At 38.6% G+C, this 24,124-nt stretch overlaps 1 protein-coding gene and 1 long non-coding RNA gene across 3 annotated transcripts in view; both read right to left on the reverse strand.

Annotated features, from left to right (window-relative positions):
• The window catches only part of LOC118615944, a 35,362-nt gene that overhangs the window by 6,062 nt on the left and 5,176 nt on the right, over nucleotides 1-24,124 (reverse strand). For both annotated transcript variants that reach the window (XR_004956504.1, XR_004956505.1), the window contains exon 2: nucleotides 10,695-10,912. This is a non-coding gene — a long non-coding RNA (uncharacterized LOC118615944). The remainder of the gene's footprint in view (nucleotides 1-10,694; nucleotides 10,913-24,124) is intronic.
• LOC118615943 (mitochondrial import receptor subunit TOM5 homolog) lies at nucleotides 19,529-19,994 on the reverse strand. The gene has a single exon (XM_036241254.1). The coding sequence runs from the start codon at nucleotides 19,992-19,994 to the stop codon at nucleotides 19,839-19,841; it is 156 nt and encodes a 51-aa protein (XP_036097147.1). The 3' UTR covers nucleotides 19,529-19,838.

Here is a 24,124-nt window from a genome sequence, read left to right on the forward strand (position 1 = left end):
CTACCTCTCTGATCCAACCAATGGATCAAGGAGTTATAGCAGCTTTTAAGGCCTACTGTCTAAGGAGGACCTTTGCCCGGGCTATTGCTGCAACTGAGAAGACACCAATGCAATTTGGGAAGAATTATAACATCTATGATTGTATCAAGAACCTTGCTTGGGCTTGGAGTGATGTCACTAAGGAGTGTATGACTGGCATCTGGAAGAAGACACTCAAGAGTTTCATACATGACTTCAAAGGATTTGCTAAGGATGAGGAGGTTGCAAAAATCAACAAGGCTGTGGTTGAGATGGTAAGTAACTTTAAGGTGGGTGTGAATGAGTATGACATTGAGGAACTCCTAGAGGTTGTTCCTGAGGAACTGACTAATGAGGAGTTATTGGAACTGGAACAGGAATCCATAGCTGAAGAAAGTCAAGAGCAAAGGAAACTGCAGGAGAAGAAAAAGAAGAACCCCCAAGAAAATTCAGTGAAGGGTTTAGCAGAAGCTTTTACAGACCTCAACATGCTCCTTAAAAAGTTTGGAAAAATGGACCCTAACACCAAAAGGTTTTCAATAATAGAGAGGAATGTTTGTGATGCATTATCTGATTACAGGCAAATCTATAATGAAAAAAAATAAACAAACCAAGGAAATCACCATGGACATATTTCTGAAAAGAGTGACACCTTCTCAAGAAGATCCTCAGTCAGGTCCTTCAGGAGAAAGTACAATCTATGATGTTCTCACAAGGACCAAATCACCTAATAATGCATTTCTTAGAAGGTATCCTTATCCTTAAGCAGTGCACGACTGTATATGACATTCTGGAAAAGACAAAATTATAGAAACAGTAAAAAGATCAGTGGTTACCAGAGGTTGAGATGGAGGAGAGGGATGAATAGATGAAGCAGAGGATTTTTAAGGACAGTAAAAATGCTCTGTATGATATTATCATGATGGATATATAGCATTATACATTTGTCCAAACCAGAGGATATACTATACCAGGAGTAAAGCCTTAGGCAAACTATGGACTTTGGGTGATAATGATGGGTTCATGTAGGTTAATGTAGGTTCATCAATTATAAAGAATGTAACCACTCTGGTGGGAGAAGTTGATAATGGGAGAGGCTATGCATGTGTGAGAACAGGAAGTATATGAGAAACTTCTGTAACAACTTCTCAAGTTTTCTGTGACCCTAAAACAGTTCTAAAAAAATTAAATCTTTTTTTAAAAGTTAGAGACTTTTCTCCAGTTAGTAGAAAGGGAAGTCAGATTCAAAGTGGAAAATATGACACCATTGCTGCTTTGAAGATGGAGAAAAATGTGGGCCTTAGGGAGCTGATGGCAGACCCTGGCTAGCAGCCAGCAAGGAAACACAGACCTTAGACCAACCTACAACTGGGTTCTGCCAACAGCCTAAATGAGCTTGAAAGTAAATTCTTCTCAAGAGCCTCCAGATGAGAGTCCAGTCTAGCTAACCCCACAATGTGAGATCCTGAGCAGAGAAAGCAGTCCAGCCCACCCTGATTTCTGATCTACAGAATTGTTAGGTAATACACGGGTTATGTTTTAAGCCTCCAAGTTTGTGGCAATTTGCTATAAATTAACAGAAAACTAATACCATACACTCACTTTGAGGAAGTTTTTTTTTTTTTTTTTTTATCACTAATGAATGTTGGGTTTTGTCATTTGTATCTATTGAGATATTCATAGGGTTTTTCTTTTTTTATTGAGTGGTTGTTTTTTTTTCAGTCTATTTATATGGGGAATTATTTTCAATAATTCGCAAGTGTTAAACCAAACTTGCATTCCTGGGATAAATTCCACTTGGTCATGTACTAGCCTGTTTACAAATCATATAAGTTATTGAATTGGATTAGCTAAAATTTGTTAAAATTTTCTTCACCTATATATATGAGGAATATTGGTCTTTAGTTTGTTTTTGTTTTTTTTGTTTTTTTGTAATTTTTTAGTCTGGTTTTAGAATGACAGTAATGCTGGCCTCATAGCATGAATTGGCAAGTATTCTCTAATCTTAAATTTTCTGGAAGAAGTTAGAATTGTTATTTCTTCCTTAAATGTTTGGTAGAATTCATCAGTTAAGCCGTTTGGGACTGGGGTTTTCGTTGTGGGTAGGGTTTTAACTACAAATTCAATTTCTTTAATAACTATAGGGTTACAGAGATCATGTCTTTTCATGTAAGTTTTGGTTTTTGTCTCTTTCAAGAATTTTGTCCATTCTGTCTAAGTTGTCAAATTTATTGGCATAAATTTTTATAATACTCTCTTACTGTCCTTTTGTATCTGTAAAATCATCCCTCTTATTCCTCTATTCTATTGGTAAATTGTATTTTCTCTCTTTTTCTGACCAATCTAGTAAGAGGTTTATCAATTTTATTGTTCTTCTCAATGAATCAGTTTTTATTTATTGTTTTTCTGTTTCATCTTTCACTTATTTCTACTCTTATCTTTCTTACTTCTTTTCTGCTCACTTGAATTTTCTTTGCTCTTCTTTTTCTACCTTCTTGAGGTGGAAGATAAAATCATGATTTGAGACTTGCATTTTTGTATAATACACGTTTAGTAATATAAATTTTCCTTCAATGCTGATTTAGTTGCATATCACAAATTTGGATGTGTTTAATTTTTACTTAGTTCAGAATAATTTCCAGTTTCCCTTTTGATTTTTCTTTGATTCATGTCCTATTTAGAAGTGTGCTGTTTCATTTCCAAATATTTATAAATTGTTTCAGATATTTTCTGTTTGGGTTTTACAATTTAATTTTTTATTGTAATTTAGAATCCTTTCAGATTTATTAAGATTAATTTTATGTTCCAAAATATGTAAGTGTTAGACGTGCATTTAAAAATAATGGGAATCCTGCACTTGCTGAGTAGAGTGTTCTATAAATGTCAATTAAGTCAAGTTGATATTGTTGTTCAAGTCCTCTCTAGCTTTATTGAACTTCAGTCTACCTTTTCTATTACTTTTTGAGTTTCTAAAATCTTTTGTGAATTTGTTTATTTCTCCTTGCAGTTTTACCAGTTTTTCTCTATGTGCTTTTTTTTCTAAATATGTTTTTATTGATTTTTTTTTTTTTAGAGAGAGGAAGGGAGAGAGAGATAGAAACATTGATGTGAGAGAGATACATCAATCAGCTGCCTCCTGCATGCCCTCCCACTGGAGATCGAGCCCAAAATCCCGGCATGTGCCCTGACCAGGAATCAAAGCGGGACATCTCAGTCCATCAGATGATGCTCAGTCCACTGAGTGACATTGGCCAGGATGCTCTATGCATTTTAAAGCTCTGTTATTAGGTTCATAAAATAAAAAACAAGGGGGATTGGAGGAACAGAAAATAAATATGAGATTGTTTTCTTCTTGATTTTTTGACCCTTTTATCATTATAAAATTACTCTATTTATGGTAGTATACTTTGCTTTGAAATTTACTTTGTCTCCAGCTTTCTTTTGATTAGAGTTAGCATGGTATATCTTTCTCCGTCTTTTCTCTTATCACCTGCAGCATTTTGTAATTTAATGTATGTTACTTGTAGACAGCATGTAGTTGGATCTTAACCAATCTAGTAATTTAGCCTTTTAACTTAGTGTTTAGACTACTTACATTTAATGTGTATGGCTATTTGATTTTTATTTGTCCCATCTATTTTCTGTTCCTTCCATCCCCCTTGTTTTTTGTTGTTGTTTTGCCTTCTTTTGTATTGAGTATTTTTATATGATTCATTTTATCTTCTTTCTTGGTCTTTTATATAATTTTGTTGCATTATTTTGGTGGTTGTTTTAGGGTCTATAGTATCTATCTTTTCTTACCACAGTCTAACTCCAAGTGATATTACATCATTTTATATATACTTTAAGTATCTTACATTAGTGCACTTCCATTTTTTTTTTGGGGGGGGGGACTTTGTGCTACTCTTGTCATACATTTCACTTCTATATATGTTATAAGCCCAAAATACATTATTATTTTTGGTTTAAATTGTCAATCATTGTTAAAGCAATATAAACCTAATAATATTACCTAATAAAAAACCTATTAAAAAAACTAATAAAAAAACCTATAAATATTATATTTAAAATATAATATATTTACTTCTGTCATTGTCATATCCAGTGCTCTATTCCTTTGTATAAATCCAATTTTCATTTTCCTTCTGCTTGAGGGACTTCCTTTAACATTTCTTGCCATGCACGTTAGCTGGATGAGTTCTTTCAGCTTTGGAATATCTGAAAATGTCTTTATTTCATGTTTGTATTTTAAGATATTTATGCTGAGTAAAGAATTCTAGGTTGACGTGTTTTTCTTTCAGCACTTTAAAGATGTGCTTTCCTGAGTTTCAGCTTGCATTGTGTCCAATGAGAAAGCTTTATCTTTGTTTTATATGTAGTATGTCTTTTATTACTGGCTATTTGTATGATTTTCCCCTTTATCTCTGGTTTTGAGCAACTGTATTATTATGTGCTTTGGTTTAGATTCTTTATACTTCTTGTGCTTGAAATTTATTGAATGTCTTTGATCTAGCTATAGTTATATAGCTTTTCTTTTTCTTTTTCTTTATTGATTTTAGAGAGAGAGGAAGGAAGAAGGAGAGAGATGGAAACAACAATGAGAGAGAACATCGATTGGCTGCCTACTGCATGCCCACTACTGGGGATTTGGCCCACAATCTGGGCAAGTGCCCTGACTGGGAATTGAACTGACGACCTCTTGGTGCATGGCTTGGTACTCAGCCACTGAGCCACACTGGCCAGGCTAGGTATATAGCTTTTATCAAATCTGGAAAAACTTTGGCCATTTAAAAAATATATTTTTCTGTTTTCTCCTTTCTTTATTTTTTAATTATTTTTTTTCCTTTATTGATTTTAGAGAGAGAGGAAATGAGAGGGAGAGAGAGATAGAAACATCGATGAGAGAGAACATCAATTGGTGGCCTCCTTCATGCTCCCCACTGGGGATCGGGCACACAACCTGGGCATGTGTCCTGACTGGGAATCGAACCGGCGACCTCTTGGTGCATGGGTTGCTGCTCAACCACTGAGCTACACCGGCCGGACTCTGCTTTCTCCCTTCTTTGATGACTTTAATTACATGTATATTAAGCCACATAAAGTGCTCTAACTCACTGTTGCACTGTCATCTTTTAGGTCCTTTTTCTCTTTGGTTTCTTTTTGGCTCATTTCTTTCTTTCTTTCTTTTTTTTTTTTTTTAATCCTCACCCGAGGACATTTTTCCATTTTTTGTTCAGATAGAGTGGGAGGGAGAGAGAGAGAAGCATCAATGTGAAAGGGACACATCTAGTGGTTGCAACCCGCACGACCCAACCAGGGCCAGGGACAAACTGCAACTGAGGTACCTGCCGTTAGCAGGAACTAAACAGGGGGTCTCTCTGGACCGCAGGCCGACGCTCTAACCGCTGAGCCAAACCAGCGAGGGCTTGGCTCATTTCTATTTGCTATGTCTTCTGATTTGTGGATCTTCTCTTTTGCAATAAATAATCTATCATTAATATTATTTGATGTATTTTTCACTTTAAATACCATAATTCTCCATTTGTAGAATTTTGATATGGTTTTTTTTTTTAATATCTTTTGTATTCCCACTTATCATGGTTAATCTTTTCTTTAGCTTCTTAAACACATGGAATACAGTCATAATAATTCTTATAATGATCTCTTCTATTTAATTCTATCTTCTGAGTCATGTCTGGGTCAGTTTTCATTTATTTTCTCCTTATTATGAGTCATATTTTTCTGCTTTTGTGCATGCCTGGTGATTTTTGCCAGACATTGTGAAATTTTCCAGTTGGATATATATATTTTTAATCTTATAAATATTTTTTAACTTTGTTCTGGGATGTGGATAAGTTACTTGCTAACAACTTTATCCTTTTGATTCTTATTGTTAGGCAGTACCAGTATAGAATTTCACTTAGGTTTACTTTGCCCCAATACTGTGACAAACTCGTTATGAGCACTCTACCCAATGCTTCATAAATTATGAGGCTTTCCACTTTGGTTGGTGGGAAAAGGCACTATTCCTAAACCTGGTGTGAGTACCAGTACCAGTGACTGTTTCCTCTTTTTTTTTTTTAATCCAAGGATACTTTTCTATTTATTTTTTTTCTTTTTTCTTTCTGTTCTTTTTTTATTTTTATATTTTTCTCAAATCTTTATTGTTGGATGTAAAATGTATTACAGACGTTCCACATTTTTCCCCCATTGACCCCCTCCTCCCCACTCCCGCCCCCCTCCCACCTTTTCCCACACTATTGTCTGTGTCCATTGGTTATGCATATAAGTTCTTTGGTTTATTTCTTCCCATCCCCCCAACCCCTTTCCCTTTGAGATTTGTCAGTCTAGCAATGAATTTGTGCTTCTTAATCCCTTCTCCTTTTTCACCCATTCCCCCAACCCCCCTCGGAACTGGCAACCAACAAAATGTTCTCTGTATCTATGAGAATGTTTCTGTTCTACCTGTTCATTTTGTTGGTAGATTCCATTGTTGATAGATATGTATTCATTGCCATTTTGTTTGTTCATACATTTTATCTTTTTCTTCAAAAAGACCCTTCATCATTTCATATAATAACGGTTTCAGAGTGATGAACTCCTTTAACTTTTTCTTGTCTGGGAAATTTTTATATGTCCATCGATTCTAAATGACAGCTTTGCAGGATAGAGTAATCTTGGTTGTAGGTTCTTGGTTTTCATCACTCTGAATATTTCTTGCCACTCCCTTATGGCCTGCAAAGTTTCTTTTGAGAAATCAGCTGACAGCCTAATGGGAACTCCTTTGTAGGTAACTAGCTGCCTTTCTCTTGCTGCTTTTAAGATTCTCTCTTTGTCTTGAACCTTTTCCATTTTGATGATGATGTGTCTTGGTGTGGGCCTCTTGGGGTTCATCTTGTTTGGGACTCTCTGTGCTTCCTGGACTTGTATGTCTGTTTCCTTCACCAAGTTAGGGAAGTTTTCTGCCATTATTGTTTCAAACAGGTTTTCGATTTCTTGTTCTCGCTCTTCTCCTTCTGGCACCCCCAAGATGCGAATGTTGGCACGCTTGAAGTTGTCCCAGAGGCTCCTTACACTATCCTCATTTTTTTGGATTCTTTTTTCTTTTAGCTGTTCTGATTGGGCATTTTTTGCTTCCTTATATTCCAAATCGATGGTTTGTTCCTTGGATTTACGTACTCTATTATTGAAGCTGTGTAAATTATTCTTTATTTCAGTTACTGCCTCCTTCAATTCTAACTGTGTATCCATGATTTCTAACTGGTCCTTTTTTATGCTCTTGAGGCCCTCCCTAAATTCACTGAGATTCTCACTAAGTTCATTGAGCATCCTTATAAGCAGTATTTTGAACTCAGTATCTGTTAGGTTGCTTATCTCCATTTTGCTTAGTTCTTTTATTGGGGTTTTGTTCTGTTTTTTCATTTGGGACCTGTTTCTTTGTCTCCTCATTTTGGCTGCCTCCCTGTGTTTGTTTCAGTGTATTACTTAATGAGAGGTATGGGGCTCGCTGAGACCCGATGCTGCTCGTTTGAAAGAATTTAGGAAAAACCTGAAACAGGATCCAAGACAGGCCAATCCTATGGTTAAGCAAGTGGCAACAGCTTGGGTGGGCTTGAAAGTTGGGTGGGGCAGGGCGGGGCCTCAGGGAGTCACCAGGGTGGGGCTACCAGTGTGCGCCAGGTTGTTAGAGTCCCAGATATGGAGACTGTCTGCTGCCCCAGGGAAGGGCTCACCAAAGGAACAAAGGCCTCTGACAGCACATTTGTCCCGGAGAAAGCCCCCTCTCCAGCCCTCGCTCCAGTGCCAAACAGCTCAGTTCTTCCCTGTATGTCTCTGGTGCCCCTCAAGCTGCCTCCCCTCCAAGCTTAGAGGGAGAGAGTCTGATAAGTCCATGCGCGGGCCCTTTAAGGTGCTGCCTGGGGCTCCAGCCACTTCAACCTCCCTGAGCCTCAGTTTCTGCTGTTTTTTCCAGCCAGAAGTTATGGGGACTTCTCTTCCTGGCACTGGAACCCTGAGCGGGGTACCTGGTGTGGGACGGGGACCCCTCAGTCCTCAGGAAGGACCTTCCCAGCCGAGGGAGCCTCCTAATTTTTACCCGCCACACTTGGGTGTGGGACCAGCCCGGCTGCCGCCTCTCGCGCCTGTGCCCCTCCTACCAGTCTGGATGTGGCTGCTGCTTTAATTCCGTAGTTGTAGGACTTCCATTCAGCTTGATTTCAGGTGGTTTTGAATGATTGTTGTTCTGTAGTTTAGTTGTAACTTTGATGTGGTTGTGGGAGGACGTGATACCGTGTTTACCTACACCGCCATCTTGACCGGAAGTCCCCTCTTTTTTCTTTCTTTTAAATAGAGTGGGAAAGAGGAAGGGAGAGGGAGGAGGGAAGGAGAGAGGAAAAAACATTGATGTGAGAGAGACACATCAATTTGTTGCCTCCTACACGAGGCTGACCAAGGCTAGAGATCAAACCTGCAACTGAGGTATGTGACCTTGACCAGGAATTGAACCTGAGACCCTTCGGTCTTTGGGCCAATGCTCTAACCCCTGAACCAATCTGGCCAGGGCTAATCTTTACTTTTCAAGAATATTTTCACTACATATAGAGTTCTAGGTTAGCAATTTTTTATTTCAGCACATTAGATGTCATTTTTTTCTGTCTTGCACTATTTCTGACAGAACTTCTGTAGTAAGTTTTACTTTTGTTCTCTTGTATATAATGTGCTTTTTTTTTTTTTTTAGTTTCTGTAAGATTTTCTCTTTCTCACTGCTTTTCATCAATTAGATTATTATGTACTCTGATGGGGTATTTATTTATTCTGCTTGTTGTTCATTGAGCTTCTTGAATATCGAGGTTTATATTTTTCAACAAATTGGGAAAATATTTTACTATTTTCTAATTATTTTCTGATCTCACTTCCTCTTTGGAATGCCAGTTACAAATAAGTCAGGCTATTTGATATTGTCCTATTAGTAACTGGTTTTCTGTTTGTTTGTTTGTTTGTTTGTTTGTTTGTTTGTTTTTCCCAGCCATTTTTTCCCTTTCTGTGCTTCTACTTAGAGTTTCTTTACTATGTCTTCAATTTTATAGTTTTTTTTGTTTTGTTTTGTTTTTGTTTTTACTCTGTAGTGTCTAATTTAAGCCCATTTGGTGAATTTTTCACTTTAGATATTTTATTTTTCAACTCTAGGTATTCCATTTTGTTTCTTTTTATTTATACCTTCTATTTATCTCATTATCTTAAGGTTTTTCTTTAAATTATTGAGCATATTTATGATGGCTCTTTTAAAGTCTTTTCTACTAATTCCATCATCTCTGTCACATCTAAGTCTTTTTATATTTTATTCTATTTATGGGCCCCATTTTCCTGCATTATTGCATGTCTAACCATTTTTTTATTCAATGCTAAATGTGATGATGGCTTTACAATATGTCAGCTTGGGCAGGTTGTTAACAGTCCTCAGGATTTCCTTTCTTGGATGTTTCAGTTAGGGAAAGATACAAGAGATATTCTCTCATGAGAACTGCAGAATAAAAGGAAAGAAGCAGTGATTCTGTAGGAAACACATGTTATAACCCAGTAATTCTCCATCCGCCAGAAGAAGGAACCTCTCCTGGGTTCCTTGAACCTGAGTTGTTTTTGCAAAAATTCTTGAAGTGATGCATCAGCCATGACCACAAGGGTATTGACCATGAGCTTAACTAATCAGGAGATGCCAGACGGGACAATGAGGCATTCAAGGCTAGGGTTTAGTAAATGTTAAGAAATATAAAACAAACAACTTGTGCAGTTACTAACTGCTGATATCTGCTTCTGTACATGTAGCTTGCTTGTTCTGCTAAACTCTTGAGTAACCCCTGTCCTATATAAGCAACCCTCACCCTGAGCTCGGGGCTGCAGTTCTCCTCTGTGTAGGTTGGCTGCAGTCCCTGCGCAGGTAATAAAGCTCCTAATATTCAAAATTACTTGATGTCTGAGTGAGGATGACTCTCCTGGGTTACAACACACACACACCTTATCCCACTTATTCAGTTAAACACATTGCGTCCCTGAGGACTCTAGCAGAGGTAAATTTTCACTGGTCATGAGGATGAGGGGCAGGGGCCAGGGTCAGCTCTCCTCTGAGGGGAAAGCACTGTCCATGTGCCAAGGCTGACAAAGAACCTCCCCCCCCCCAAAAAAAAAGGGATAAGAAGCTAGAGCAAGCACTGTTGCTCAGAATGTGCAAACTGGGTCCTTTTCCAAAATTACAGAACACTTGCTATGTTGCTCTAAATAGTGCCAGTTAATGCTGCTGTCAGCTTTTTTCAAACCTCATCATTGGCATCTTTTAACCCCTTGGTGAACACAAGTATGGCCCTACAAAGACACTGAGACCTGCCCTCCTGGGCTTGTGAGAGCTGCCCCATGGCTTGTCTGAATATTCTGTACTTGCCTTGTCTGATCTCATTTTCAATGCTGGCCATTACTCCCAAGAAGAGAAAGGCGAGGTCTGGCACATTGAACAAATAATTCTTTAAAAGGAAGCCTGTTGCCATGGGAACCGATTGTCAAATGTTTTCCTGCAAGGGAGGTGTGCTTTTCCTAAGCACTGCCTGCTTTACTCTTTAATTTGTGACTAGAACAATGAAAGATTGGAAAGGGAGTAGGGGGTAAGTGCTCCTCTGTCAGAAACTTACCCTGAGAGTGAGCCCCACAGGGGCTTAAGGTATGGCCTGTTCTAATGGAGCCTTCAAATTGCTGTGCTTCAGAATGGAGGGGCAGGACACACTGGAGCCTGGATGAGGAAGCAGTGAGAAGCCACCTCAGGGCTTTCACTCTGTGTTCAGCCATAGGCTGGTCTCTGTAGGGATGCTGAGGAAGTGAGACACAATCTGTAGCGCTGAAGAGTTCACACCTTGTTGGGGAAGAGGAACCAGGACACATAGAATGAGAAAAATGTACCACAGTGAGTGATATTGATGCATGTTGCTACTCTAAAGAGGCCCTATCTCCGTGGGCAATACTGCCTAGCATAGATGCAAACTCTGAGAAGGACATATCCACACCTGACCCATATCCTTGAAGGACTGTTTCCCTTTGCTTGGGACCAAGGTTAGTGTGGCAGGAATGGAGGTTCACTGCTTTGATGGGCCACCATGAAAGCACTGGTCCATTCACTAGGCATGAGGTTAACTGACAGACTCCAGTTATTAACTCCTTTGGGTCTGCTTCAGCTTGGGGCAGCCAAGGCAGTGACTGAGCATGATGCCGCAGGAGTGCTTGGCTGCTCCCTCCCACCACTCCTCTGGCAGAAGTGTACTGCTTCTCTGACTGCCAACCCCCTACCACCCCTTTCCTCTTCCTGCATTTTTCTTTCATGAGTGTTACCCCTAATAAACCTTTTTACTTTTAACTCATCTTGGTGTCTGCTTCCCCAAAGACCCTAGCAGAGCTAAATTGTCACTGGTCACTAGGTGACCATTGGAATCTATAGCCAGACCTAGGCTATTGGCAGTAACTGGCCTTAGAAAGCATAGTGCAGATGTGTTACCCTTATGGGCTCAGGGATGCCTCAGAATCTGGAGAAAAAAAAGAGCTATTTTTTTTTTGTTAAGGGGTTGGTCTCTCCTTGTTGCTACTCTCTGGGAGCGCCCAGAATCTCCCTTTCTTGAGACCCTCCACTCCTATAGGTGGCAACTAAAGCACTGCAGTAATTGTTGTTGGTTTTACAAGGTCTTTGAAAACAGTCCCTTTATTAAAACCTCAACTAGCCTGCCTTGCATGAGTCATCTGTTTCTAGGTGAGTCTGATAACACTTTTATTTTTTAAGATTTTTTAAAATTATTTTTTATTCTTACAAATGTTTCTCCTTTTCCCTCCGAGACACCCTCCTCCCTATCCCGCCCCCACCCCACAAGCATTGTTGTCTATATCCCTTGGTTATGCATACATGCACATAAGTTTTTTGGTTTATCTCGTCCCTCTCCCCGACCCTCTTCTGAGGTTTGTCAGTCTGTACCCTATATCTCACTGGGTCTATTTTGTTCATCAGCTTTTTTTTTGTTAATTATATTCCACAAATAAGTGAGATCACATGATATTTGTTTTTCTCTGATTAGCATAATACTCTCCAGATCCCTGCATGTCATCTCAAAGAATAAGAGATCTGTCTTTCTTACAGCTGCATAGTGTTCCATTGTGTATATGTACCACAGCTTTTCTATCCACTCATCTGTTGATGAACACTTGGGCTATTTCAAGAGCAATTGCAAATAGTGCTGCTATGAACATAGGGGTACATATATTCTTTCTGATTGGTGTTTCAGGCTTCTTAGGATATATTCCTAGAAGTGGAATCACTGGGTCAAATGGCAATTCAATTTTTAATTTTTTTAGGTAACACCATATTGTTTTCCATAGTGGCTGCACAAGTCTGCCTTCTCACCAGCAGTGTACTAGGAGTCCCCTTTTCTCCACACCCTCGCCAGCACTTGTGTGATTGTTGATGGCAGCCATTCTAGCAGGTATGAGGTGATACCTTATAGGCCTTTTAATTTGCATCTCTCTGATGATTAGTGACATTGAACATTTTTTCATATGTCTCTTAGCCATTTGTATGTACTGTTTGGAGAGGTGTCTATTTAGGTTCTCTGCCAATCTCTTAATTGGGTTCTTAGTCTTCCTTTTGTTGGGTTGTATGAGTACTCTACATATTTTGGAGATGAACCCCTTATCTGATGTATCGTTGGCAATTATGCTCTCCCATATAGTGGATTTCCTTTCCATTTTGCTGGTTGTTTCTTTTGCTGTGCAGAAGCTTTTTAGTTTGATGTAGTCCCATCTATTAACTTTTTCCTTTGTTTCTCTTGCCTTCGGCATTGTACCAGTGAAAATTCTACTGCCTGTGATGTCTGAAATTTTGTTGCCTACATTTTCTTCTAGGGTTTTTATGGATACACGAGTCATATTTAAGTCTTCTAACCATTTTGAGTTTATTCTTGTGTATGGTGTAAGTTGCTGGTCTAACTTCATTTGTTGCTTGTAGCAGACCAATTTTCCCAACACCATTTATTAAAGAGGAAGTCTTTGCTCCATTGTATGCTTTTGCCACCTTTGTCAAAAATTAATTGAGTATAGTATCCTGGGCCAATTTCTGGATCTCAGTTCTGTTCCATTGATCTATATGCCTGTTCTTGTGCCAGTAGTAGGATGTTTTGATTACAATGGCTTTGTAGTGCAATCTGATGTCCGGTATTGTGATCCCTCCTACTTTAATCTTCTTTTTCCAGATTATTGTGGCTATTTGTGGTCTTTATTAGTTTCATATAAACTCTTGGAGTTTTATTTGTTTGTTTGTTTATTTGTTTGTTTATTTATTTATTTATTTTAATTTTTGTTACAGATGTTTCTCCTTTTTCCCTACTGATTCCCCCCTCTCCCTCCTTCCCCACCCTGTCCCAGAGTTGTTGTCCATGTCCATTGTTTATTCACACATGCATATAAGTTTTGTGGTTTATCGTTCCCCCATCATCCCCTCTTCTGAGGGTTGTCAGTCTGTACCCCACTTCCATATCTCTGGGACTACCCCGTTCTTCAGACTGTTATGTTCATTATATTCCACAAATAATTGAGATCATATGATACTTGTTTTTCTCTCTTTGGATTGTTTCGCTTAGGATGATACTTTCCAGGTCCTTCCATGTCATCTCAAAGGATAAGAGATCTTTCTTTCTTACAGCTGCATAGTACTCCATTGTGTATATGTACCACTGCCTTCTTATCCATTTGTCTACTGATGGACATTTGAGTCATTTCCAGATCTTAGCTATTGTAAATAGTGCTGCTCTAAACATGGGGGTACACATATACTTTCTGATTGGTGTTTCAGGCTTCTTAGGGTATATTCCTAGAAGTGGGATCACTGGGTCAAATGGAAGTTCAATTTTTAATATTTTGAGGTAACACCATATTGTTTTCCATAGTGGCTGCCCCAGTCTGCATTCCCATCTGCAGTGTACTAGAGTTCTCTTTTCTCCACACCCTTGCCAACACTTGTTTGATGATTTGTTGATGGCGGCCACTCTGACAGGTGTGAGGAGATACCTCATTGTTGTTTTAATTTGCATCTCTCTGATGATTAGTGATGTTGAGCATTTCTTCATATGTCTCTTAGCCATTTGTATGTCCTGTTTGGAGACATGTCTAGTTCCTCTGCCCATTTTTTAATTGGGTTCTTTGTCTTCCTTTTGTTGAGTTGTATGAGCACTCTCTCTATATTGGAAATTAACCCCTTATCTGATATGTCATTGGCAATTATGCTCTCCCATACAGGGGGTTGCCTTTCCATTTTGATGATTGTATCTTTGCTGTGCAGAAGCTTTTTAGTTTGATGTAGTCCCATGTGTTCATTTTCTCCTTTGTTTCTGCTGCCTCAGGTGATGTATCCGTGAAAATTCTGCTGCGTATGATGTCTGAAATTTTGTTGCCTACATTTTCTTCTAGGATTTTTATGAATTCATGAGTCACATTTAAATCTTTTATCTATTTTGAGTTTATTCTTGTGTATGGTGTAAGTTGATGGTCTAGTTTAATTTTTCTGCATGTAGCTGTCCAATTATCCCAACACCATTTATTAAAAAGGTTGTCTTTACCCCATTGTATGCTCTTGCCACCTTTGTCAAATATTAATTGAGGATATTGTCTTGGGTCCGTTTCTGGGTTCTCTGTTCTGTTCCACTGGTCTATATGCCTGTTCTTGTGCCAGTACCAGGCTGTTTTGATTACAGTGGCTTTGTAGTATAACCTGAAATCTGGTATTGTGATCCCTCCAATTTTGTTCTTCCTTTTCAAGATTGCTGTGGCTATTCGAGGTCTTTTTTGGTTCCATATGAACTTTTGAAATATTTGTTCTAGTTCTGTGAAGTATGTTGTTGGTATTTTGATGGGGATTGCATTAATCTATAGATTGCTTTGGGTAATATGGACATTTTAATGATGTTAATTCTTCCAATCCATGAACAAGGTATGTGCTTCCACTTTTTTATATCTTCCTCTATTTCTTTTTTCAATGACCTGTAGTTTTCTGCAAATAGGTCCTTTATTTCTTTGGTTAAGTTTATTCCTAAGTATCTTAATTTTTTTTGCCACAATGGTAAATGGGATTGTTTTCTAAGTTTTTTTTTTTTTTTCTGTGACTTCATCATTGGTGTATAAGACTGCCATCGACTTCTGGACGTTAATTTTGTATCCTGCTACTTTGCCAAATTCATTTATTAAGTTGAGTACATTTATTATCAAGTTTTGGGGTTTTTCTACGTATAGTATCATGTCATCTGCAAATAATAACAGTTTCACTTCCTCCTTTCCAAATTGGATCCCTTTTATTTTTTCTTTATGTCTGATGCTGTGGCTAAGAGTTCCAGTGCTATGTTAAATAAGAACAGCAAAAGTGGGCATCCCTGTCTTGTTCCTGTTCTTAAGGGAAATGCTTTTAGTTTTTGCCCATTGAGTATGATGTTGGCTGTAGGTCCTTCATATATGGCCTTTACTATGTCAAGATACGATCCCTCTATTCCCACATTGCTGAGCATTGTTATCAGAAATGAATGCTGGATTTTGTCGAAGGCTTTTTCAGCATCTATTGATATGATCATGTGGTTTTTATTCTTCATTTTATTTATGTGGAGTATCATGTTTATTAATTTTGAAATATTGTACCAGCCTTGCATCTTTGGGATGAATTGCACTTAGTCATGGTGAATAATTTTTTTGATGTATTGCTGGATCCTATTTGCTAGTATTTTCCTCAGGATTTTGACGTCTATGTTCATCAGGGATTTTGCCTGCAGTTTTCTTTCTTTGTAATCTTTTTCTGGTTTTGGAATTTAAATTATGCTGGCCTCATAAAATGAGTTTGTAAGTCTTCCTTCTTCTTGAATTTTTTGAAATAGTGTGAGAAGAATGGGTGTTAGTTCTTTTTTGAATGTTCGGTAAAACTCCCCCGTGAAGCCATCTGGGCCCGGGCTTTTGTTTGCTAGGAGAGTCTTGATTACGTCTTCAGTTTTCTTGGTTGTTATTAGTCTGTTCAAATTTCCTATCTCTTCCCGGTCCAGTTTAGGGAGACTATATGTTTCTAGACATTTGTCCATTTCACTTAGATTGTTGAATCCGTTGCCATATAATTGTTCATAGTAGTTGTTAATGATCTTCTGTATTTCTGTGGTGTCAGTTGTTACTTCTCCTCTTTCATTTCTGACTTTGTGTATTTGGGTTCTCTCTCTTTGTTTCTTGGTGAGTCTAGCTAAGGGTCCATCAATCTTGTTTATCTTTTTGAAAAATCAGCTCTTTGTTTCATTGATCCTTTGAATTGTTTTTATGGTCTCCATGTCATTTATTTATGCTCTGATCTTTACTATTTTCTTCCTTCTACTTTCTCTGGGGTTTTCTTTTTGTTTGCTTTCTAACTCTTTAAGTTGTGAGGTTAGATAGTCTATTAGAGATTTTTCTTGTTTCTTGAGGTAGGCCTGTAGTGCTATGAACTTCCCTCTCAGAACTGCTTTTGCTGCATCCCATAGATTTTGTGTTGTTGTGTGTTCATTTTCATTGGTTTCCAGGATGTTCTCAATTTCTTCCTTGATCTCCTTGGTAACCCATTAGTTGTTTAATAATATGCTGTTTAGCCTCCTGTGTTCAAATGTTTTTGAGTATTCTTGTTGCAGTTGATTTCTAGTTGTATGCCATTGTGATCTGAGAAGATGCTTGATATGATTTAAATCTTCTTGAACTTGTAGAGATGTAGTTTGTGTCCTAACATGTGGTCTACCTTGGAAAATGTCCCATGTGCACTAGAGAAGAATATGAATTCTGTAGTATTAGGGTGTAATTCTCTGTAGATATCTATTAAATCCATTTGGTCATTTAGAGCCTCTTTTTCCTTGCTGATTTTTTTCTAGAGGATCTATCCAGTGACGTCAGTGGGGTGTTGAAGTCCTCTGTTGTGATTGTATTGCTATCGATTTCTCTTTAGAAGTCTTCCAGAAGATTTTTAATATATGTTGGTGCTCCTATATTGGGTGCATATATGTTTATCAAGGTTATATCTTCCTGTTGGATAGATCCTTTCAATATTATGTAGTGGCCTTTTTTGTCTCTAGTTATGGCCTTCATTTTGAAATCTATTTTATCAGATATGAGTATTGCTACCCCAGCTTTTTTTTTCTTTCCATTTTTTTGGAAGACTTTTTCTCAATCCCTTCACTTTCAACCTATGTGAGTCTTTTGTTGTGAGGTGGGTCTCTTGTAAACAACATATAGATGAGTCATGCTTTCTTATCCAATCAGCTATCTGTGTCTTTTTATCGAAGCATTCAATCCATCTACATTTAAAGTGGTTATTGATATGTACTTATTTATTGACATTTTTGTTTAGTGTGGTTCTATTTTTCTTCCTATTTCTCCTGCTAATTACAGTGGTCCTTTTAATATTTCTTGCAGTGCTGGTTTGGTGCTAAAGTATTCCCTTAAGCTTTTCTTGTCTGAGAAGTTCTTTATTTGACCTTCTGTTTGGAATGAGAGCCTTGCTGGGTAGAGTAGTCTTGGATTCAGATCCTTGTTTTTCATGACCTTGATTACCTCATGCCATTCCCTTCTGGCCTGTAATGTTTCTGTTGAGAAGTCTGCTGAGAGCCTTATGGGGTTTCCTTTGTAGGTAACCTGTTGCTTATCTCTTGGTGCTTTTAGGATTCTCTCTTTGTCATTAATATTTGGCAGTTTGATTACTATGTGTGTTGGTGTGGGCCTGTTTAGGTTCTTCTTACTTGGGGCTCTATGTGCTTCTTGAACTTGAATGCCTTCTTCCTTCACCAAATTAGGGAAGTTTTCTGTCACTATTTCTTCAAATATATTCTCTAACCCTTGCTCATTTTATTCTTCTTTGGGTACTCCTATGATGCGAATATTATTACTTTTCCAGTTGTGTCACAGTTCTCTTAAGCTGTCTTCCTGTTTTTTAATTGTTTTTTCCTTTTGGTTTTCTGATTGGTTGATTTTTTCTACCCTGTTTTCTAATTCACTGATCCAGTCCTCAGGTTCCTCTACTCTGCTGTTTAGACCTTCCAATGTGTTCTTTATTTCTGATATGTCATTCTTCATTTCTTCTTGGTGGTTTTTAATTTCCAACTGGTTGATTTTCAACATTTCTATGTCTTTATTCATGGTGCTCATGTCCTTACACATGCTGTTGAGCTTCCTCAAGATCGTGTCTCTGAATTCTAGTTCTGTTAACTAGCTTAACTGCACCTCATTTATGTCATCTTTAGTAGAGGTGTCTTGTTCTTTCATTTGGTTTTTGTTTCTGTGTTTCACCTTTTTGGCCATCACAGTGGGCTTTGGAGCCTGCCAATTTTTCCCTGTGGTTGTTGGTGTTCTGTTGTTTGTGGCTCCCTCTCCTGGGTTTGTATGAGCCAGGGAGGACCCACGTTAAACACCACTGTCAAGTCTTACTTTCTTGGTTAGAGTTGCTAGCCTAGGAATGGTTTAGTTATCCTCTAATTTTTTGCCTGGAGGCTATCAGTAGTGGTTACTTGAAGAGCCTTGGCTTCTCAGTTTAATGAGAAACTCCCTCAAGTGTTCAGCATAAGAGGATGTCCCAAGGGTGTGGCAAATGTTGGTTGTTAATGGGCCTCAATTTGCATTTCAATGTCCACCAGGTGTGGTTAAATCTTCGAGAGAGGGTCTGCTGCCTCTCCCCAGAGCCCTGGGAAGGAGTAAGATAGCCACTGTCCTGCGTGGCTGCAGCTCAGCAAAACTCTGAGTGCCCTCCAAACTCCAAGTGTCTCCACACAATTCCAGTCCAGTCCGCCCTCCCTCTGCCATAGCCCAAGATGAATGGCTGTGGCTATTTTATCCTCTCTCTCGGCTGTGCGCTGTGGAGCCACTTGGGAATTTAACCTCGAGGGTGCTGCTCACAGCTAAGGCCACTGCTGTCTGTGAGCTCCCAGGCTCCCTCTAGGGCCTCTGCAAGCCTACTAGGATTGATGGGTGTCCCTGGTTATATGGTCCTCCAAGCTGCTTTTCTGTTGCTTTTTCCTGACAATATGTCTTTATTTTTGTTGTAATTCCAGTTTCATCCTGGGAGATGGTCTGTGTAGCTTCCATTCACTCTGCTGCCATTTTGGAATCCAACTCTTGGAGTGTTTGTTCTAGATCTGTGCAATATGCCATTGGTATTTTAATGGGGATTGCATTGAATCTATAGATTACTTTGGGTGGTATGGACATTTTAATGATGTTGATTCTTCCAATCCATGAACATGGTATATGCTTCCACTTTTTATATCTTTCTCTATTTCTTTTTTTCTTTTTTCTTAATTGGTACATTTATTAAAAATATAGATTAATGGTCCTGTGCTTAAACGTTGTGGTTGTGTGCTGGCTTCCATAAAACATAACTAATCATAAGGATCTTTTCAACAAAGATAATCCAGGCAAAAGTAAAAAGGTCAACAGAAATGACTGACAAGACAGTGCCACTACAGACGTAATTCCCTTATATAATTAATACTTGCCAGAAAATGGAGTTTGACATTATTTACAATTACACCAACATTCATGGAAGCTGAATATCACAGGCATAAAAAAATGTCTTTTCATACTTCCCAAATAGTTTTCTATTTTAGCTATGAAGGTCAGTTTTCACAACCAAACTTGCTCTTAAACAAGTAGAAGTTTTATGTCCATTCAAAGAGTCTCTTACATCTTTCTGAGCCTATTCATTTGCAGATTCATATGCAGAGTAGAAACCAGATTCTTCATATCATGCATTCACATTTGATGTTCAATCTTTATATGCTGTCCAATTTCTTTAAGATAAAAGGAGTGACTCGCAGCAGGGCCACATAGATAAGGAAATTCCGTATGGAGGAGATCACATCCTCGTGCATCTTCCGTTTCATCTCCTCGGGGTCCAGCTTCGGCGCGAGGCCTTCAATACGGAACATCGCGGCTCTGCCTCACCAGATTCCAACAGCCGCGCTCTGCTCTCTCTCTCTCTCTTTTTTTAAAATATGTTTTTATTGCCCTGGTCAGTTTGGCTCAATGGTTAAAGTGTTGGCCCATAGACCAGAGAGACCCAGGTTTGGTTCCCACTAAGGGCAGGTACCTCGGTTGCAGTTTGTCCTTGGCCCCAGTTGAGGTTGTGTGGGTGGCAACCAGTCAATATGTCTCTCTCACGTTGATGTTTCTTTCTCTCTCACCCTCTCTCCCTCCTGCTCTATCTGAAGATAAATGCAAAAATGTCCTTGGGTGAGGATAAAAGAAAATTAAGTTAAAAACAATCTGTTTTTATTGATTTTTTAGAGAGAAAGGAAGGGAGAGAGAGATAGAAATGTCAACATGAGAGAGTTACATCAATCAGTTGCCTCCTGCATGCTTCCTACTGGGATCGAGTTGGAAACCTGGGCATGTGCCCTGACTGGTAATCAAACCAGGACCTCTCAATCCATCAGACAATGTTCAGTCCACTGTACCACACCAGCCAGGCTCTACTTCTTTTTTCAATATCCTGTAGTTTTCTGAGACCCAGTTTTTTACTTCCTCAGTTAAGTTTATTCCAAGATATCTTTGTGTTATTATTGTTGCAATGAATAATGGGATTGTTTATTTAGTTTCTCTTTCTGAGTGTTCATTCTGGGTGTATAAAAATGGCATCAATTTCTGTATGTTAATTTTGTATCCTGCTACTTTGCCAAATTCATTTATTAAATCTAGTTTTTTTTGGTGGAGTTTTTAGGTTTTTAAATGTACAACATCATGTCATCTTCTAATAATGACAATTTCACTTACTTCTTTTCATTTTGGATGTCTTTTATCTCTTTTTCTTGTCTAATCATTGTGGCTAAGACTTCTAGCAGTATGTTGAACTAGAGTGGTGAAAGTGGACATTGTTGTCTTGTTCCTGTCCTTAAGAAAATTTTTTTAAATTTTTGTGCATTGAGTATGATGTTGGCTATAGGTTTGTCATATATGGCCCTTATTTTTTGAGGTAAGATCCCTCTATTCCCACTTTGCTAAGGGGTTTTATTAAAATAGGTGCCGGATTTTGTCAAATGCTTTTTCAACACCTATTGATATGATCATATGATTTTTATCTTTCATTTTGTTTATGTGATGTATCACATTTATTGATTTGTGACTATTGTACCATCCTTGCATCCCTGGGATAAATCCCACTTGGTTGTGGTGAATATTTTTTTTAGTATATTGCTGAATCCAGTTTGCTAATATTTTGTTGAGGATTTTGGCATCTTATATTCATCAGGGATATTGGCCTGCAATTTTCTTTCTTTGTAGTGTCTTTACCTGGTTTTGGAATTAAAATTATGCTGTCCTCATAACAAGATCTTGGAAGTCTTTCTTCCTGTTGAATTTTTTGAATAGTTTAAAGAAAATAGGTGTTACTTTTTCTTTTTTTTTCTTCCAAATCTTTATTGTTGCATGTAAAATGTATTACAGATGTTCCTCATTTTTCCCCCATTGACCCCCTCCTCCCCACTCCGCCCCCCTCCCACCTTTTCCCACACTATTGTCTGTGTCCATTGGTTATGCATATAAGTTCTTTGGTTTATTTCTTCCCATCCCCCCAACCCCTTTCCCTTTGAGGTTTGTCAGTCTAGCAATGAATTTGTGCTTCTTAATCCCTTCACCTTTTTCACCCATTCCCCCAACCCCCTTCCCAACTGGCAACCAACAAAATGTTCTCTGTATCTATGAGAATGTTTCTGTTCTTCCTGTTCATTTTGTAGATTCCATTGTTGATAGATATGTATTCATTGCCATTTTGTTTGTTCATATATTTTATCTTTTTCTTCAAAAAGACCCTTCATCATTTCATATAATAATGGTTTCAGAGTGATGAACTCCTTTAACTTTTTCTTGTCTGGGAAAGTTTTTATATGTCCATCGATTCTAAATGACAGCTTTGCAGGATAGAGTAATCTTGGTTGTAGGTTCTTGGTTTTCATCACTCTGAATATTTCTTGCCACTCCCTTATGGCCTGCAAAGTTTCTTTTGAGAAATCAGCTGACAGCCTAATGGGAACTCCTTTGTAGGTAACTAGCTGCCTTTCTCTTGCTGCTTTTAAGATTCTCTCTTTGTCTTGAACCTTTTGCATTTTGATGATGATGTGTCTTGGTGTGGGCCTCTTGGGGTTCATCTTGTTTGGGACTCTCTGTGCTTCCTGGACTTGTATGTCTGTTTCCTTCACCAAGTTAGGAAAGTTTTCTGCCATTATTGTTTCAAACAGGTTTTCGATTTCTTGTTCTCTCTCTTCTCCTTCTGGCACCCCCAAGATGCGAATGTTGGCACGCTTGAAGTTGTCCCAGAGGCTCCTTACACTATCCTCATTATTTTGGATTCTTTTTTCTTTTAGCTGTTCTGATTGGGCATTTTTTGCTTCCTTATATTCCAAATCGATGGTTTGCTCCTTGGATTTACATACTCTATTATTGAAGCTGTGTAAATTATTCTTTATTTCAGTTACTGCCTCCTTCAATTCTAACTGTGTATCCATGATTTCTAACTGGTCCTTTTTTATGCTCTTGAGGCCCTCCCTAAGTTCACTGAGGTTCTCACTAAGTTCATTGAGCATCCTTATAAGCAGTATTTTGAACTCAGTATCTGTTAGGTTGCTTATCTCCATTTCGCTTAGTTCTTTTATTGGGGTTTTGTTCTGTTTTTTCATTTGGGACCTGTTTCTTTGTCTCCTCATTTTGGCTGCCTCCCTGTGTTTGTTTCTGTGTATTACTTAATGAGAGGTATGGGGCTCGCTGAGACCCGATGCTGCTCGTTTGAAAGAATTTAGGAAAAACCTGAAGCAGAATCCAAGACAGGCCAATCCTATGGTTAAGCAAGTGGCAACAGCTTGGGTGGGCTTGAAAGTTGTGTGGGGTGGGGCGGGGCCCCCGGGAAGGGCTCACCAAAGAAACAAAGGCCTCTTACAGCATGTTTGTCCCTGAGGAAGCCCCCTCTCCAGCCCTCGCTCCAGTGCCAAATAGCTCAGTTCTTCCCTGTATCTCTCCGGTGCCCCTTGCGCTGCCTCCCATCCAAGCTTAGAGGGAGAGAGTCTGATAAGTCCATGTGCGGGCCCTTTAGGGAGCTGCCTGGGGTTCCAGCCACCTCAGCTTCCCTGAACCTTAGTTTCCGTTGGTTTTTCCAGCCAGAAGTTATGGGGACTTCTCTTCCTGGCACTGGAACCCTGAGCGGGGCACCCGGTGTGGGACGGGGACCCCTCATTCCTCAGGAATGACCTTCCCAGACGCGGGAGCCTCCTGATTTTTATCCGCCACACTTGGGTGTGGGACCAGCCTGTCTCGCCGCCGCCGCCGCCGCCCCTCCTACCAGTCTGGATGTAGCTGCTTTTTTTTAATTCCGTAGTTGTAGGACTTCCATTCAGCTTGATTTCAGGTGGTTTTGAATGATTGTTGTTCTGTAGGTTAGTTGTAACTTTGATGTGGTTGTGGGAGGACGTGATACCGCGTTTACCTACGCTGCCATCTTGACCGTAAGTCTCTGTTACTTTTTCTTTAAAAATATTTGATAAAACTCCCCTATGAATCCATCTGAACCAGGGCTTTTGTTTGCTGTGAGTTTATTGGTTACTGCTTAAATTTCCTTTGTTGTTATTTTTCTGTTCAGGTTTTCTGACTCTTCCTTGTTGAATTTATATGATTCTAGGAATTTGTGTATTTTGCCTAGGTTGTCCAATTTGTTGCCATATGATTGTTCATGGTATTTTCTTACAATCCTTTGTATTTCTGTGGTGTTGGTTGTTACTTCACCTCTTTTGTTTCTGATTTTATTTATTTGGGTCCTCTGTTTCTTGGTGAATCTGGCTAAAAGTTTATCAATCTTGTTTATGTTTTCAAATAATCAGATCTTGGTGTCATTGATTTTTTGTAATGTTTTTATTAGTCTCTATGTCATTTATTTCCACTCTGATATTTATCATTTTCTTATTTCTACTTTCTCTGGGTTTTTATTTTTGTTCTCTTTCTAATTCTTTAAGTTGTAGGGTTAGATATTTTATTAGATATTTTTCATTTCTCTTGAGGTAGGCCTGTAATGCTTGAA

The sequence above is a fragment of the Molossus molossus genome, unplaced genomic scaffold, assembly GCF_014108415.1.
Source record: "Molossus molossus isolate mMolMol1 unplaced genomic scaffold, mMolMol1.p scaffold_m16_p_4, whole genome shotgun sequence".
Classification (NCBI taxonomy): domain Eukaryota; kingdom Metazoa; phylum Chordata; class Mammalia; order Chiroptera; family Molossidae; genus Molossus; species Molossus molossus.